The 19,597-nt window shown below is 38.4% G+C and overlaps 1 protein-coding gene across 1 annotated transcript in view; it reads right to left on the bottom strand.

Moving 5' to 3' along the window:
* The window catches only part of LOC125178770 (synaptotagmin-15-like), a 97,241-nt gene that overhangs the window by 9,861 nt on the left and 67,783 nt on the right, over positions 1–19,597 (bottom strand). The window contains exons 4-7 of the mRNA XM_047883314.1: positions 19,237–19,468; positions 10,273–10,366; positions 6,207–6,311; positions 2,877–3,047 (exon numbers count right to left, since the gene is read on the bottom strand). Of these exons, the coding sequence (XP_047739270.1) occupies positions 2,877–3,047; positions 6,207–6,311; positions 10,273–10,366; positions 19,237–19,468 (602 nt within the window). The remainder of the gene's footprint in view (positions 1–2,876; positions 3,048–6,206; positions 6,312–10,272; positions 10,367–19,236; positions 19,469–19,597) is intronic.

Genomic DNA, 19,597 nt, shown 5'->3' with positions numbered 1-19,597 from the left:
GATCCCAAATCATATCGACCCATCTCCGGCCTATCGATTTTATCGAAACTCCTGGAACGCGTTGTGGCCCGACAGATGAACAAGCATCTTCAGCAGTCCAGTCTCAACACTCGCCTCCAGTCTGCATACCGTCATCTCCACTCGACGGAAACCGCTGGGCTGAAGGTGCTTTCAGATTTTCTGCGAGCAGTAGACCGCGGCGACACTGCTATGGCATTACTATTACTATGGTAAGGCCACGCACTACCATTACTATGGTGGTGCCACACTCTATGGACTTCCGACCATGGCACTTAATAAACTGCAATCCCTAATGAACGCTGTTGCGCGACTCGTGTGCATTAAGTGAAAATTCGGCAACGTGACTTTGATATCGCGCCATCTCCATTGTCTGCGCTTGCTGCAGCACGCTGTTCAAGGTCGCTGTTGTGACGTTCCGATGCATTCACGGTCTGGCGCCTCCTTATCTCACGAAATGTCTGCATCGTGTTTCGGATCGGCTTTCTAGTAGAAGATGATTACGTTCGTCATCAACAGCGGATCTCGTCGTTCCACCTACACGTCTATCTATCATCGGCTATGGGGGGACGCCTGTCGGAGACCACCACTGCCGTGCTTCGAATGGACTATCATGATTCCTTCCCTGAAGAACGTAGCCTACAACACACCTTGACTGTACCATTATCAGCCGCACGCCACCAGACAGATCACATCCATTGAATTAGATCAATCAGCCCACAGGAAAATAAGCCTGGCATCGTATGGCCCAGCGTCGTCTGCCAACGCGCGAAAAAATTTCACACCACCCGGATGGAGCGCGTCGGAGCCGTCCGTATCTGTCCCGTGTGTCGAATCAGCCCACGGTCGAACGGCCACGCGTCGTACGACGATAAATTTTGGAACAGAACTATGCTATCTGGAACCTAACCCCAGATGCAGTGAGCTAAAAGTTACGTAATTTAGCGAAGCTGAGGAAGTCACTCGCTGGCGGACGATAGAGTTTGGAACAGAACGGTGCTTTCTGAAACCTAGCCCCGGATGTTGAGCTAAAAATGACGGTCTGGTGGTGCACGGCAGGATGCATGCAGTTCCACTGGCGACCTGGGCTGGTTGGTCGCAGTCCGTTGTCCGCAAGTTACAGTTCGAGCTAAAATCGGGGTATGAAGTGATGATTCGATGCAACGTTCAGTGGTGCATAACCATTACTCTCTTGGCTATTCGCTTCAGAATGTGGTGGCGTAAAGCTCCTAATATTTAAAGCAAGATGATGTCACGGGCTGGTTACCGGCGGATGGCTTAATCCGCGGCTGATTGGTGGTCATCCGGAAATATGCTAGGCGTTCCTTTCAAGGCTGATTGGTGCACAAATTTTGTGGTGCACGGCTGCGTACCCATCGGCGGGACGCCTGTCGGAGACCACCACTGATCGGCGACAGAGCGTTCCCGGTCGTCATCGCCAAAAGCCAAAACCTGGAACACTCTGCCGGCTTCCGTAACATCGGCTCCTTCGTTGCAGGTGTTTCGTCGCCGCCTAAAGACGGTACTATTTCGTGGAGCCCATGAATCAAGTGCTTAGTCATTTTTATCCGTTCTCATCCTCTCTCGTGTCTATATATTTTTCGCTTGCGTTATTAACTTATGTGAAACTTGCTCTCGTAATTCGTTTGAACCACACTCCACAATAACTGCTTCGTAGAATAATAACATATAAAAAACGTTTGATTCACGTGCGTAACTGGCGCCGACACGTGACTTTTACTGAACGAGGTCGATCATCATCGTGCCAAGTGCGAATAACAAATAATTAAAACAAGGCCGTGATTTACCGAATACTTTACAGCATTTTTTCTCTGGTGCACCACTTGGAAATCCTGGCTTTGTTCCAATTGGAAGCCTGATAGGCACACCAGCACGGAGCAAAACCAATTACATGCAACGCCTGCTAATTTTCTGCTCTCTGGACCTTCATTAAGAGTCGCGACGAACGCTAATTCGTTGCTGAAAAGAAGAACGGAACTGATGTGCACACAAAATTTTGAGTCAACTATTTAATTACAATGGAAAAAAGGGCCTAAAACCAATGGATCGAAGATATATAAATAAGCGCCATAAAAGTATTCTACGTATACACGATTTTATTCTCCGAGATTTGAGAATATTGAAAAAAGTGACAGAGAGAAAAATTTATATCACTTGAGATTTTTGTGTCGTGATATCCCCTTACATCAAAAAAGCTTCCATAAATGGGAGCACAACTTTACGCCTCATGAGGGACCTGGAGAGAAGATATGCCTCTCGTAATATCTACTTGGTGAGATGTGATAAGAACAATTCCCACGGGAAGCATAAGTGCAGGGTAAGGCTCAGTTCACACCGTACTGCCGGACACGGGCCAGGCATATGCTAGTCACGCTACGTACCCGGCAAGGTGCCTTAATATGTGCAGTTCAGTCACGAGTCGTCCTCACTTCAGTTCCTTTCGTATCACGTGTCATGCCAGTCACGCAGCGTTGCAAACTGGCAAATTTCCATACCAGATTTTACAAATCTGGTGTGTTGAGAAGGTATCTGGTATGGATGATTTTGATCCAGTATATATGTTAAAATCTTATGTGTTGGGCTGGCAATTTGAAATATCCGGGAAAAAAATTGTTTGCAACGCTGCTGTCGCGTCCCGGTCAAAATATCTTTTGCATTGAACATGGCGGGACATTATCTGGCATGGCAGGTGCCTTGCACGTCTGGTGTGAACGTTTCTATAGAAATGCATTAAAGAATATTGCACTGGACCGATACTGGCACTTGCCCGGCATTATGGTGTGAAGCAAGCCTTCGTGGCACGATAGAATAAAAGAAGTGCGTCAGGAGGAACAAACCTTAACGCCTTTGGACGCGCCCAGTATGACGGTGAGCCTCTCCAAGTTGTCGTTATAGCAGAGCGTGACCTCGAGCTGGCCGAGCTCCCTGGGGCTGCCGATGGTCTCGCGTGTGAGGTCCTTGTAGAACACCTCACGTCCGTCCAGCGGTGAACTCTCCGCCCCCCGGTCCTAGAGTGCAGAGGCTGTACTTCTAGAACTCGCTGTACTTCTAGAAGTTACATGCTGCGGTCTAAGTACACGCGGTGGAAAAGTAATCGTGGCGGCTAAAGAACACGAAGCGGCCCAAGTACTCGTAGCGGCCTAAATACACGTAGTGGCCTACTGTATTTGCATTGAGTACGCGCAGCGGCCTGACCACATGTAGCGGGCGATTTCTCGTCTCTCGTTGGGTTCTTTACTTTGATATCAAAATTAAAGCCAAACTGAATTTATCAGAAGTTATTCGATGCGGCTCACAAATAATAAGACTTCTCGAGCGCATATCACTCTCAATTAATGATAAAATATTCCTCATGTCTGTAGTGCAGCTCAAATGAATTAATTTAATAGTTTAATTGTGCAAGAGACGAATCATTTTGACAAATCATGCTTGTCTGAACTATCAACAAGAACACTGCTGAAACAAAGTAATCATTTAATGGGCAACCTTTCTCTCCGGCTCACTAAATCGCACTGGTTATTCCCCTCATTCAGGTTAAAAACAAGAATAAAATACTGCAAACGAAATCTGGTTGAAAATTTCCGCATCAAAGAATTTATCCAATGTAGCAATTGTAAATATCAATGGACATCACAAAGCGACGGAGAGAAAAGATGCAAATTTTGATTTGAATTTCTACTTCAGAAAATAGATCGAAGGTCGTGGCAATCTCTAACGAAGTGAACATGACGGTTAGGAACATCTCTTGAATTTGATAATCTCAGCCAATACGATTGCACAGACAGCAACAGCGAGTCTTGTTCACGAATATACTCAAATTAAATATAATTTATCTCTTGGAAATACATTTGAATAATGAAGTTATTTATTCCTTTCATTAATGCCACCATTAAATAGTATAGGTGGATAGAGGTCTCAATAAATGAAAAGATAATTTGTTTCGGCTCAGCAAGGTGGCCGATTTCGGTGTGGGGAGGCCAAAGACGGAACTCGTAGGATAGAAAAATTTATGGAGGTAGGAATTTAATGAGCCGATTAACGAAAATAACGAGGGTATAAGACATTTTTCATCAGCGAAGGTTCATTTCATCTCTCAACGCATGTGTTTAAAAATTCTATTGCATAGAAACTTGTTTTTCAAGGAAACGAGACCCCAGGCGTAAGGTAGAAATTTTTCAGATGCTGCAATTAGGTCGCAGTACAATGGATGGTCTTTAATTTAATTAATATTGCTTAACGTGTGGCAAAAATATCTGAGTGATCTATTCACAATTAATTAGATGAAGGTGAGTGCAAAAAAAAATAAAAAAAACTGTTAAGCAAGGCGGCTAGTTTGTGATAATCTTTTTCAATTTTTTCAACTTCAAACTGTACATAAAATTTTGATGCATATATTTAGAAATTTTGATTATGCTCCCAACCATTGCATAATGTAGATACCATTAAAGAAACAAATGATTCGCATATTTTCGCCCGCGATTATTGCGAACGGGGCAAGTTCCAAAATTTTAATCTAGAAACGCCAAAACTAGAATCATGATATGCAGTGAATTAGAAATGATGTAGTTTTTTGTTATCACGCCACAGTATTGATATATTAGAACATTGTGGCAGCTGGATTTAATGATGTGGATAAATTTCAAATATACTTGAAAATAACCTGGTGCGTCAATGCAATACCCAATATTACTCGTATCCTAGTCACTATTCATAATGGAAAGGATTCTGTATAAGGATCATTTGGAAGTGAACTAAATAATTCAGGAGGTCTGGCGATTAACCAAGCATTAAATTCGTGCGAATTTCCCACCGATGAATAGTATTGATTCCTAAGCTCTTACTTTCGGTAAATGATCAATGTAAAATATGGTCATTTTCTTCAGTAATGCCATATAATATCTCGTGGCCAGGCCGCCATTGCCTCAATTGATCAATAATGAGGCAACGTATCAATGACTGGAGAACAAAGAAATATGGAGGGAAAGCTTCTTCTATAGCGAATAATTATCCATGAATATTGAATTTTGCTGATATTTTTGCTTATAAATATTTCTGGTAATTCGAACAAATAAAACATGAATTGAGAAGCATTAACGAGATGCCCTTGTTTCGGGTTAATTGAATCTTGTCAGAGAAAGGCGTCATGAAGTGTTCAGTATTGGCACATCCACAAGTGCCCTCGATGCTGCGTTGTAACGATACCCTGTCTCGGTTCAAATCGGTGACTGTTGATCGCAATTAAAATGGCTCATCCAACGTCAATTATTCAATTGGTTGTTTTAAAGGCAACTATAAATAAGACAGCAAGTAAAGTGAGTTTAAATGCCTTAAAAAATGTAAGACGGGCAGGAGGTTCGCTCCTGCCTGTAGGTGTGTTGTAAATGTGCTTTTCAGCACATATAGAGTAAGTATTTACTAACACATAAATCAGATCATTAAATTTCAGCAACTGGCCTACAATTTCAGTTCATCTAGCAATTTTTAAGATTGGTCCAAGTTTTGCTTCAGAAATCAGAAAATAAGAAACAGCATTTATTGAAATTTGGTGTAATTACTTGCTTCCGTTCTGCCAATCATCTCAATCAGTCCACTCAGCGCGAGCTCTGGCGCTGCAGCCTTTGTTGTTTGGTGCAAACATTATGCAATATATTTGATGAAAGTCATTGGTTTTCGGACTAATAAAATATATAGGATTTTCTGCTTGTTGCAAAATATGACAGCCATAAAGTTACTCCAGAAAAACTCTAAAATTTATTGCCAGCTTAATTCAAGTTTGACACAAGTTGGTACTTACACGTGCGTCTATACGTGATTTACTAGCAACCTCGAGGAGTATATTGAGATTCATCAGTTTCAACCTTCACTACAAATTCATAAATTGCCCATTTAAATGCATTTGCTCTTGTTCAGCACAAGTTGTTTGCACCGACAGAAGCAAATACGAGCACGCCCTCGGATTCAATTTATCTCAAATTCCGGGGATTGGCTTTTTTCGCGCATTTTGCTGTTTCTTTCCCCAAACCTGAGCTTCTGGAGCCAAACGGGCCTATCTTGAAAACTTCAGACTGAAGAAGGTGGAAATAAACCTGCTATATGGCCATGAATAATTAAAAATCAAAGAAGGGAAAGCTGAAAAACCACCAAGAAGTCAGATGTTGCTAGCTGACCTTAAAGAGATGAATGGCGTGGCCGATGATGTTGTGCTTGCGGTCGCGGTCAACATCGTAGACGGTGAGCTTGAGGGCGCGTTCCGTCAACTCCTTCGCCCCCACCTGCGGCAGAACGGGTCTTCATTAGGTGCGGCAGAACGGCTCTTCATTAGGTGCGGTAGTACGGCTCTTTATTAGTATCGGTAGTACGGCTCGTCATTAGGTGCGGTAGTACGGCTCTTCATTAGGTGTTTTACGCGGCTCGGAGGGTTGGAAAATTTAGAGAGGAAGGTCAATGTGGCGGTGTCTAATGAAATTGGTTTGCCCGCTGGGACTAAATAGGGCAATTACAGGGAAGGTTCAAAATTTAGAAATTTGGTCAGTTTGTCTTTAAAACGCGTGAAAGGCACATGCAAACAGGCGGTAAAATTTTTATTTTAACGGCTAGATTGAAGAAGAAAATGATGGCAGAGAGTAACCATGATAAGGAAATATATATACTCTATACAATAGAGACATTGCCTTTTATAGTGAAAGTAGAGTTAAATGAAATGCATGAATTGAGCCGATGGAATTATATAATTCAAGGGTTAAAATTTTCAAATACATATATGAAAAGACACAATTTTGTACCTCAGAGTTTTGAGGGGACACAAATTTTAGATATCAAGATTAACGACTGACAGTCTGAGAAAATAGTTCAAAGCTCAAGCGAGGGGACTCTAGAGGGTGCGTGACATTGCACTGCCCAAACACGGGCGGTATTTGTTGCTTGTCCGTGTTTACTAAACGCACACTTACCTTGCGTTGGATTTCAATTGGACAAACACATAAATTAAGTTGGCAACTATTCAAGGATAATTAATTAAGTGGGCAACTATTGAAGGATAATTAATTACGTGAGCAACTATTCAAGAATGTTTAATCAAGTGGGTAACTACTCTAATTAATTAATTAAGTGCATGGTCAACTATTTAAAAATAATTAATTAAGTAAGCAACTATAATATTCAGGGATAATTAATTAAGTGGGCAACTAATCAAAGATTCCAGGAATAAGTCTAGCAACAGTTGTGTGGATATGACAAATTTACCTATAGATTATACATGCAAACAGGGCAACAGAAACACTGACAATCACACTCAATAGTTTTATAACGGTTTGTGGAATTGGGTTCTACGACAAGGCCGGCGTGAACTATCACTACGTAGATTCGAAGAAAATTAATTCACTAACAGCAATTCCAATGTTACGTCGAAAATTGGCACCAACTTCATTAAAGACAAATCATTAATTTTCAGTGCATAGTTGCATTAATGCACTATAAAAGAACCAATAATTACTTGTATAAAAATTATTGTGAGCAAATCAAATAAAACAAAATTCCGTTGCATAGCTGTAACGTACTATTAAACAAAGACCGGCAAAGCTGGAAGCGCTGATTCCCCCAACATGCAAATCGAGTCATCGGTTACAGGAACTTAACAAGAAAGAATTATTGATGGCAAGTTTAGAGCCGATATCTTAGAGGAAGCTTTAATGAAGTTGGTTCTCAGCCCGGCCTTGCAATTCAGTCCAGTTCATGAGCGTTAATTACGTTCAAGTTGCGAGTAGAAATTTATTCTTACTTAGTGAAGATGCGGCTAATATGTGAGTCTCCGGTAAATTAGAAATCATGACATTATTTTCAAACATATTTTTGTATATTGTTTTATATTTTAAAAAACATATATCATATTTATATTTCATAAATTGAATATCCGTGCTTGTCGTCCAGTAGATATTAGATATGATATTGGTAGAACTGTACAACAGAACTGACAGCTCTACCGTACAGTTGGAACAGCAGTCGTGAAGCTGCAGGACGATATCCAATTAATCAAATCCAGTGTCCAAGAATCGCTAGGGCAACGATTTAGCTTAGCTTTCTTGTGCGGTACAACCTGACAAATAAGATAACCACCTGAATTTTCGCGTCGCGCTTAAGAGAGATTGTCTTTGCAGTAATTTTTGAATATAATGAACAATGTAAGAAGAGTTAATGAAAAAATACTCTAAAGATTAATTTGGAATTTAAAAGTCAACTAAGGAGCCTTATTTTAAATATATATAGATAGCCTTCAGAAATTTACAAGAAAAAATGCTGAACGTGATCGTACGCATGAAACTAAAGTACATTCAATGTGTATTGATAATAAAAGGAAAAAAGTAAAGAAGATAGTTAAGTATTAGAAATTCAAACCAAAATTGCAAACTTGCATAGAGATTCTCGTCGAATGCAGAACTGTCAAATGGACTCCTTTGACAAATCAATGCAAAATTTGCATTTGAAGCAGGGAGCTCGAATACCATTACGTACCTTCCTCTTGCTTCTAAAATAAAGTCCTATAAAATGCAGGAGTTCATGAATTAGACAAAATTTATATAAAAGTTTAGAAATAGATTTTTGCCGTTGGTATTCAAAGCAATTTCAATCTCAATTATTTGTCTTCTCTTTTACAAAAATAATAATATAAAATTACGAGAATCTAAATTGAATGATTTATACTTGTCATGGACGACTGCCGGCATAACATTTAAATTGTTGCCCGGTATGATTCCAATGTGAGTCTGAAGTTTGAATTCAATTTACAGCTCCGCTAAAGAATATCGCACCATCAGCAAACACCCACGCGGGTTTTCTAGTCTTTGAACAGAATTTGTTTAAACGGCTTGTTTCAATAGCGAAATTTCACAGAATTTCAATTATGACTTAGAGTCAAAAACATATCAACAACATGGAGAACGTTTTTTTCGCGAATGGAAGGCCATTTAATAAGCAGTGAGTGGTTCGCTCATTTGAATATCTGAGAGCTAAGCAATTTTTGAGCAGCCTTCATTGGGAGTTTGTTAACACCTCAACAATGAGCTTCTCAAGCAGAAATGAAATTTCAGCTAAATTTCACAGGATGTTGCAGGAGTAAACACAGCAGCAGCTGAAAAGTGACCCGTGGGAGTGAAAATGAATTCTCATAAAATTCGAACTTATATTTTGATGAACTTGCATTCTCTTGCTGCATATATAAAGCAACGAATGGATTTCAATTGGACAACTTAAGTATTTTTTTTGTGAGCTTTTGCTTTCACGCGATGATTGAGGTTTCCCTCTCAAATTTTTGTGCAGAATTTGAAGCATTCGGCACACTAATTAAGCTCCCAATTGTTAATTGCTTGGATTTATTAGTGTTTAGCTTATGTACTTGTCCGCATTTCTGAAACAGATTACGAATGAGTAATTTTGTTTCGGCCAATTAAACAGCGAGCGGGAATTATTAAGCACGTTATCATCATAATAAACAAAGTTTGGCAAGCCTGGCAGCAATCTCCTGCAAAATTTGTCACTTTTATTTCCGTTCAAATTGTGCCGGGAGAGTTTAATATCAATCGTAATGTGCTGGGGGACAAGAAACTAACATTTGTTAGTTACTGCGTAATTTTTCAATTTTTTAGTAGCGTTATGGAAAAATTTTTGAATGAAAAGCCAGGTTTTGTGTTTGTAAAGCATCGACAATAAGCGCCAGTTTTATTTGTACCTGATACTGGAAAAAAATTATATCGAAAAAATTGAGTGGACGCTGTCAGTCAAGTGAAGCCCCGGACATCCTGCCATATATTCATATTTTTTAGCCGAGGAGGAGGGGAACCATATGATTTTGAAATAATCGAATTAAAAAAAATATTGGTTTCCTGGTATCCGTCATATCGGTTGGCAATTTTTGAACGTTTTCAGTTCTGGCTAAACCGGTTGCATTCGACGCCGCTTTATATATATACTTGCTTATGTCGCTTTAACATACGCGTCGGAAACTGACAACACAAACTGGCATCGCAACTACGACTGTTTGTTTGCTATCAATCATATCAAGTTATGCGTACATAAACTCTAATGTCTGAAGCAATTTATTAAAAAATGATTCGATTTGATGAAGCACTCAGAATTGAAGACTTAAGACACCAATAACGGTTTTGTGTTGTATTTAATCTTCACGCCGTGAGCCTATTATTATGGCTAACACTTCGTACGGTATGGCCGCGAAATACCCACCATGAAGGCGAATGTGTGGTCGTATCTCGGGTTGCATGTGTTTTGTTTCCGCCGCGTCTGCAGGCATCGCCGCTCGTCGGGCATCAGCACAAGTCTGTAAATAAACACAAATTTCATTAGTTGACTAAAAGAATCGCGAAGCTTAATTTATCTTTACGTAACTTCGCAGGCAATTCAATGTTTAGGGATATTGCCTGCAAATAATCAATCATGAACCAAGGTTGCGCTCATTGTAACTGGGTACAATTGTATATAATAAATGAGAATACATTGAAAATTAAATATTTGTTACCGTTTCTGAACACTGAACACACGTTCAGTGTGTTCGCGCGAGACGCGAAACGATTGCTATGTCTCACGAGACGGAGAGATTATTCGGCGAAGAAACTATTGCTGAAAAAACTTCTGTTTTATCTTCGAACCCAGCAAACACGTACGAAATCTAGATATTAAATTTATATACGTGAATTAAAATAAGAAGTTTTCACCCATATATCTGATCCTAAATGTGTGCAAAGCCAGCTCATCTCACAGAAGTTAAATGGCTTGACTGATTTTAGCGTAAATAAATATTTCCGGCATCACTAGATTTTTTCGAAGGCCTTGCAAGCTCCAAGTATTTTATACACAGTAATTGAAGAAAGATTATTTGCCTATAATTATTCAAGTCCCTTCAAATGACTGTATTGCGACAGCAGGGGCTCACAACAACGATATTTTGCAAGAGCTCCATTTAATCCTTAAATCCTCATCTAGTATATTTAAAATATAATTATGTTATATAATTTATACTGGAAACGCTGAATATAATTTACTGGAAACGCTGAAAAAGTAGAGGACATTCGCTTAAATTTCCTCGTGTAAATCTAATTTTTACGATATACAACGTTAAATGATTTCATATCTCTGTAAGAACCTGCAAATGCTAGTAGACCCACAAACAGCGCTGAAAAGTATTATTGATGGTAGGTGGACATGAAATGTTATTTGTTGGCGATTTGATTTTGATTACCTTCGCGGTGATGACTTTAGAGTGTGGCAACAGAGAATCCATAAACGATTCGTCAATACGGCTCTGCATTGAACTTTGCGATATCAGTGACAGCATGGAGGCCGATTTGGTGGGTCTAAAGGCCCAGCTTAGAATAGTTTATAATTGATATTAAATAACTTAAATAAATTTAAATTATTGCCGTTTACTTTAACCTTTATGGAAGCTTTTCCTCCATTAAGGCTTTTTCTCCATTTTCATGTGTTGCTCGAGATTATCACAATTCACAGGAAGTGTTTTTTTCTTTCGCATAATCTTCATTCGCTTACTTTCTCTCTTTCACAGCAAAATCAACAATTTTCAGGATAAAAGTGCAGAGCTTTCAATTTCGCTGTGAGGCGTTTTAGAAGCAGAGAGACTTGTAAAGCAGAACATAACGTACACGCATGAGTTGTTTACGAGTATTAATTGTTCATATCGATCAACGTTTTTCAATAGTTTTGAGAAATGTTTTAAATCAGTTTCGTATAAATAAGGTTTATTATTCGAGTAAAGAGTCTCTAATTGAATTATGCAATGAATCAAAGAAAACCGACATGACGCAAAGAAAGGTCCTACTTATAATGAGAATTGTTTATAAATTGAAGCCCTCTTGATGGGAAATCCAGTCAGTGAAGAATGTAATGCTGAGGAGACTCTTCACCGAACATTGTTTCAGAAGCTGCAAATCATCAGACAGGAATTGATTTTGTTGCAAATGAATAAATCGATAGTGCTAACCTGAAATTTCGGTAAAATTCGGTAATAAAAGCCGGTTATATTCTGTTAATTGATGAAGATGCTTGGAACGGTCGTTGAGTGCCGCTATGGAAATAATTGATCAAAATTTAAGAGAGTATTTGAAGGTAAACTGCAGGGAACGTTTCGAGAACATTTTTGCAGCAACTGTCTGTAGGAGCCGTCAACGACAGCAATACTTAGGAGGCAAGTCACTGGAGGCCTTTTCTTTAATTAAAGTGTCATTAATAAGAAACTGTTAAGAAACTTTAATGTGGATAATGACATCAATAAGGAACTATGTGCCTGGGGGCATGGAGGCCACACCAGAAGCGCACAGCGTGAACAACATAACCAAGTAAATCCTGCTGCTAAAAATAAATGTCATAAACCTGTTTAGTAACCGTCTATCGAGCGCCGATATATTAATTTCGGTAGTCGATCAAAGACCAATATAACGCATGATTAATTTTTGTATGTGTCATAGATGGCTCTTTATTTGTGTTATTAATTATGATATATTAAAGAACTACAGGTTTTTGCTCACCGAGAAAGAGTCGACAAACCATTAATAGAAAAATTCTGGTATGAACGTATTTTTCTCCGATAACAGTTCTACGATTCGCGTTATTAGAGAAAATGTACCCGTGTTTATAACCTAGAAAATGAGAGTTTATAAATCGAGGAATTAGTTACAAATAGTGGCAGAAAAACACCAGCTCCTTCAGATATTATTTTGCGGTTTAGGGCGCTTAGGGCGTAATTGTGTCAGGCGTTATGGGCTAAAATATTAATTAGTGTAGGATTATATAAAAAAGGACATATGGCAGCGATGTTAATGTTGGACGAGATAAAGCTATTTCTGAGGGCTGGCACATTAGTCGTTTGAGAACTTGATATGAACTGGGAGCTATTAGGGAAATGAACAGAATGATAATGAACATAAATTTGATGTTAAAAACTCAGACAATCTAGTTAGTCATGATTTAAAAGTATGTTTAATGCTTATGTATATTAATGGAAGGTCAAGGTTACTTCCCATGTAAAAGAACTAAAAGATTAGTGAAGTAAAAGTACACTTTTTTACTAAAAAATAAAATGTTCGTTGCGTCAAACATTATATATATTATATAGTCATCCCTATTGCCGGCATTGGTAGGGCTTCTGTGCAAGCATCCGGGGAGTCTAGAACGTCATTTTATTCTTTCCGGAAGATAAACTAAGTCACGAAACAACTCAAATTTCCGAATATTAGTGATCGTATTTATGGAGGTTACAGTGTTAATTAAATATGTTGGGGAATTTAATTTAATTCCAGGCTATCATCAGCTTCCCGTCTACAAAAATGGCTGCAGACGCACTGCTACCAGCACCTTTCATGACTATTAATAACTGAAAATGTTTCGGCCTTGTACTGTAGATTCCCAGAGTGCATCTTTAGATAAATGTTCGGATTTTAGGAAGTGAATGTCAGATGAGCATATTTGAAATATGCATAATTTATGACTAACGAATAAATGATAAAAATGAATGTTGCACCTATAAACTATCTTAGATTATATCGATCCAGCAATTGCATAAAATTTAATACAGATACGCCTGTTGCAACAGAAAAGCGAGTGCAGAGGATCGATTATTTATTATTCATACAAAACTTGTACGGAGAAGTAAAAGCGTCATCCCACGTTTGAACTTGAGTTGACAGCCATTAGCTCAGGCACACAAGCTTTTAGACCATTTTTATTTGCCGTTCCATTTATTTTATTCAGGGAGCAGAAACATTTTATATTTTCGTATAACGCTGCAAAGAAAACTCTTGCAAACTCTGAAAGAGCGCGTAGGAGTTGGAGTTTAAGAAGACGCAATGAAGTAGCAGACACCTTGTCAAGTATTGACAGATCTGTTGAGAAGAATTAAATGGGATAGTGTCGAATTGCTTGCCTCCGCATTTATGGGTGAACTCTTAGGTGGAAAAAGTTGGAAATTCAATGTTTGAGGAAACTCGTTTACTTGAAAGCTGTTGATGAACTTCTGTAGTTGTACCAGGTATCGCGTTGGATCTGGTAGTAATGCTTATAAATTTTATTGTTCAGAAACCAAGTTATTTGAATGCCGATAGAAAGATGAATATCAAAAAATGAATTAAGGTAATACGACAAAAAAAAGGAAATATAGTTTGAAGAAATTATATCAGTAGTCTGTTGAGTGCCAAATATAGAGGAATGTAATGTCCATCATTTGGTCAAATGGCCATCTTTATAAAAAATAACCTGGACTTTCATTGCCTAATTTTTTTTATATGCAGCGAACTCCTGGGACTCATGTGCGCCCTGTCGTTAATTTTACGAAGCATAAATTATTCATTGTACAAACTTTAAATGAAAATTCATTTAAATGAGGAGCGTTAATATTACCATTCGCTGAATAGGTAATTATTCCTTGTAACTTGGTGAAGAACTTGCATAGAAATGAGCCTCGGGAAAACATCCAATGGGGGAACTCCACTGAAAATCTTCCAACTTGAGCAATAATGTGTGCTCGAACGAGTCTCAATTTTCAAAAAAGCTTTGGTAAGCAAAGCAATGCGTACCAAAGTTGCGCAGCCTTCATGCTGCATTAACGCGCGCTGTACAGGGACCATACTTTCAAAACTCTCTAAGTGAACGTAAGTACTTACGCTCTATTTTCTTGTCTATGATTGGTGGATTTTGCTTGAAAGGCCGTCAATGATTGGCTAATGAACTTACGATCTCTTAACTTTTTTTGAAGCGGTAGCAGCCGTCTTGATCGAGGAGTGCCCGCGGTCTGCCTCAGTGTGCACGGCTGTGGCGACGTCTCTTCATTAGCCAGATAGAAAAGTCCAGCTTGGTGCAATTTTGAAAATTTATTGCCCTGGATATTAGCCATTATGTTAATGAGAGCAATGGTGAAATTAAGAATCAATTCAACACGCAAGCGTTAACTTAGATCCTGAAAATCCTGATAATGTCAGTACAATCAAACCCGAATGATTTTCATCAAACCGAGCGATTTTCATTAAACGTTTAGTGTTTGGACTGCAGATTTATGATAATTCAGCTGCTGATTTTAGAGAATGATTTTAAATGATTTAGAGAATGATATAAGGATTTAGAAAAGATTTATGAGAATGCAACAGGTGATTTACGTGGCGCCAGGGCTAATCATGAATCAAAGCGCATAATTCATCAATTGCCAGCGACGGGCAGAAGCCTGCTGGAGAGGTTTGCACTTTGAACCTCAATCGCAAATATTTGCTCCATTTTTTTCACGAAGCCTACAATTAAAATTTATTAAAAAATGCAAATATCCTGAAATGAATATATGAATGACTTCACCGACCATCGATTGGTTTGTAAAACAGAACCAGTTGCTGAATAATGGGCTACACGTTGTAATACATCTTATGAAGAGTAAGAGTGTATAGTAAGATAAGCTACGTTCGAATTGTATATGATGTAAAAATGCCACATCACAAGAAATCATGCAAAAAAATAAAAATATCCAGACAATGGATAACAACACACTTGAAAAACCATATGCTGAAAATAAAATTACGAATTTTTTAATGATTTCAATTTCCTGGCAGAAAACGTATTGAACAATCATTTTGGAACAAAGAGATTGGGAAAAATGAGACATTCAAATGGAGGGTATATATTTTAAACATTTAGTGAAAATTAAGAACGAAGGTCTCGTACAGAGAATGTCACATTATTGTCACATGAAAACATTAAGTTCGATAAGTCGCATGTATCAAATTAATAACATTCGCGCCTTACGAATTATCGAGAAGCACATAACAAATTTATTTAATTGTAACAGAAGAAAGCAGGAGAATATCAACAAATAGACCCATGAATTTGATGAATTTTAAAAAAGTTTACCAAACACAACATGACACAAATTGTTAATAAAATATGGTAATATTTCGTGGTTGTTAGTTACAAATTTTATCCAACGTTAAGTTCATACTCTCCATAAACTTCCAAGATTGAACTATTTCCACAATTAACTATTTTTATAGACTGAACATAGGCTTGGAATCAAGAGACTAATAGAGCCGCTCGAGAACATCATTAAACGATGCCTGTTGAAGTGTTTATATGTCCTAACAATAATTTATTTCATAGAATATATAGTGTTCCTTCAACAATGACAATCTATGAGCTGTGGATGCATGTGTGTCATCACAAGTCACTTCGCACAGAACATCATTTACCTTTATTCATCTATCAAAAGGGATTTACGCGGGTCTGCCGTGTGAGCGAATTATATGAATAATAATTGAATGAATAATAACGATAGAAATTATTCAGTTGTCGGTTCTTCCGGACGCGCGCTTGCTTAGAAACCAAGCTTCATCAAGTGTCTGGTGGCAGCAACGCTTCCTGAATTCCGGCAGGAAGACAGGGGACGGCAAACAGCGCTAGCGTACGATGCTCTGCGGGGCAAATGAAGTTTAGCAATGCATGAGAGCAATTCTCCTATTTACATTTAGAAAGTTAACGCCGGCCGCTGCCATACGCAGGCTCGCCTGACTCAGAATGTGATGGTCTCTTGGTCAGATAATATGAATAGAGCAATAAATGTTCTGAGCAACAACGCCAAGAAACCGTCAACAGACGAAAGAAGCTTAATTAAGGAATCACAAGCTGTAAAACTCATGCACTTTAAATCACAGAAAGAGGCGTAAAGATTGTCTTGTCGATTAAACAACCGAAAAGAAAAATCCGTTCAAAAATATCATATTTGCGTCGCTTACTCGCTCATCGTTACAGAAATGGCCGTCATCTTTCCATATATTCTTAGTTTCAAAGAAGCTATCATTGCCATGACTTGCCGCAGCTTATTGGCATGCCAGTCACGTCGTCATGGCGCAAAGTATGTAAGGAATACTTCTCGTTGCGGAACACAAACAACATGCAAACCTGATGACTTACAAAATTGCATCTATTCGTGAATTTCCTACTTATTGCTCACCTTGCACGGTAACGTCGTCGGTTTCACCAGGAATTTTACTTATCCCTTTACCACGTTCTAACTACACATCCTTAACGTTCATCTATTCCTCATGCGATGTTAAAGTTTTGAATGAAGACGCCGACCAAAGAAAGATTATTTTTACCTTGACCACTTTATGGTATATCTAAAGTTTAATCTCATTGCCACCGATATAAAAATCGCACAATGCGTCAATTCAAATTCAGGACTAAATGATATCTTGATGCAATTAAATCGCTGTTTGAACCGAACAACTTGGCCAAATATTATTTAAATTCAGTATATTTTTTGAGGGCATTTAATTTACATTAAGTAAAACCAAGTAGCCGTATACTATTCTTAAGGCCAATATTCAGACCATTCCTGCGAGTTTTGAATCCAGAATTGTTGAGCATTTAAAAGTATTTCCTTTGTCAAAATTATCCTCACCAACTCTCGTAAGTTGACCAAATCTCAGTTGGGCCCCTAAATATATATCAAAAAACAAAGCTTCAAAACATATAAATGAATGACGAACTCTCATAAATAAATGCTGAACCATTCTTATGAATATTTTTTTGAGATGACGAAGTAATTATGAAATTGTTTATTTTCAAACGAACTAACTTCAACTAACTAGCGATCAACCTTATAATTCAAAAATTTAAATAACTGCGTATGATCTTGATGAGTTACACTTTCATTTTGAGGTAGATTCTACGTTCCAGGAAGTTACTGTAAGTTTTCATAACAACCTCGATTATCACTAAGATCTAAATGTCGTAGGTTGGAGTAGGTTTTTTGCAAAAATATATTAGATTTTTATGGCTTTTTTTACCTGCTAAAAGGCAGCCCTATACGAGTGTCAATCCTGATACTCGGTCATTTCTGTTCACATCAATTCATTGCATTGTTATGAAGAATTTGAGTTTGCCATCATCAATACCTGGAACAATTTCCAGAGTTTAACATAAATATTGAATGAAGAAAATCTGCTCAGATGCCATGTTAGACGGAAAACAGCCAGACGGAAAACCAGTTATGAATTGCAAAGCAAATGTGAAGAGATCATCTATAGCCAGAAAAACTGTACAGGGCACAAACTATATTTTGTATTCTCCAGTTTCACTTATTTCATCTTTAGAAGTAAATACATTAATAATTATACTTGGTCTCGAAGATTTATTAAACCTGTAGAATTTACAGCAACTGTGTGGGTGGGAAAAAAAACTTTTGATAATGACTACGTAGATTAATTTTTTTTTCTAATTTCAACTCGATCCTTCGTCGTGGTGAATTAATCATGCATTTAATAAAACGTGTTTTGCATTGTTGCAGTTGAACGAAACATTGCAAAACCGACCTGCTCCTGTCATCACATACTTCAAAGTTTTTCTTCTTTAAATAAATCTTATTATTTCGGCTCAGGAAAGCTAAAGAAAGCTCCAGTAAGTCATTGGAGAAGAAAAACATTGTCATGAGCTTACTTGGAAACATAACTTGTTTTGAATCAATTACTAGCATCCATATTTAATTCTGCTGCAGACGCAACAACAATCGGTCTAATCAACCAAAAATTGATAAAACTGAGTTCCGAATTTTCACCGATCGCTGATAGAATTTCATTTTATACCGAGATCAAATTACTCAAATTATTCCAAGAAAAGAGAAATTTTTGGGCGAACATTGATGTTTAAAACGCGTCGCCTTCTGCGCAAGCTCGTTTAATATACTTTTAAATTTTATCGAATAGAAAATAGGATATGCTGTTGATGATCTATTTCAGAACATTTTTCTGTTGACCTGTACTACAATAAAACAATTGGCACCGGCTTCAAGCAGTGTCATAACTAACAGAGACATTCCCTGTCCTTAGGTAAGGGTTACGGCGGTTTCTGACTTACATACACATCTACTTTGATGATGACGAAGTGGTTACAACAGTGTCTGACATACTGATACTTACTTGCTGTAGCGGGTAGATTAGTGTATGCACAATAGACAAGCCCACTTACTTGACGTAAGAGTTACAAATGTGTCTGGATACCAGACACATCCACTTACTTGCCGTAAGGGTTCACGAGTGTTTGGAAAACGGACATGACAGTGCATTTCAGTTTAACAGACAAATACACTTACCTGACATGGAGAGTACATCAGTGTCAGGATAATAGATAACAAACATATCCACTTACTTGACGTATGGGTCACATGAGTGGTGTGAAGAGGTGTTGCGAGATGGCAGGTTGCGCACCTTCAGCAGCGTGACCAGCAGCTTCTCACAGTCGTCGCGGTACTCGAGTCTGTACCACACTCGCCCCAGATGGTCGTGAGGGTAGCACGGCAGGTCCCCTGGCAGAACGTCGCCCGCTGTCTTGTACAACTCCGGGTCAAGGGCTCCCAGGTTTGCGATGTTTGTACTCGAGTCTGAGAAGCAAGAAATAATGTAACGAGTAAGTAGTGAGCCTTTAGATACAGTTACTTCTGCATGTGGAAAACAAATCATGAGTTGATGTGTTTATGAAAATCTGCATTTGGTCTTCTAATATACGATTA

Source organism: Hyalella azteca, unplaced genomic scaffold, assembly GCF_000764305.2.
Source record: "Hyalella azteca isolate HAZT.00-mixed unplaced genomic scaffold, Hazt_2.0.2 contig1623, whole genome shotgun sequence".
Taxonomy (NCBI): Eukaryota; Metazoa; Arthropoda; class Malacostraca; order Amphipoda; family Hyalellidae; genus Hyalella; species Hyalella azteca.
The sequence above is the reverse complement of the archived record's forward strand: the minus strand, read 5'-3'. Positions and strand labels throughout refer to the sequence as shown.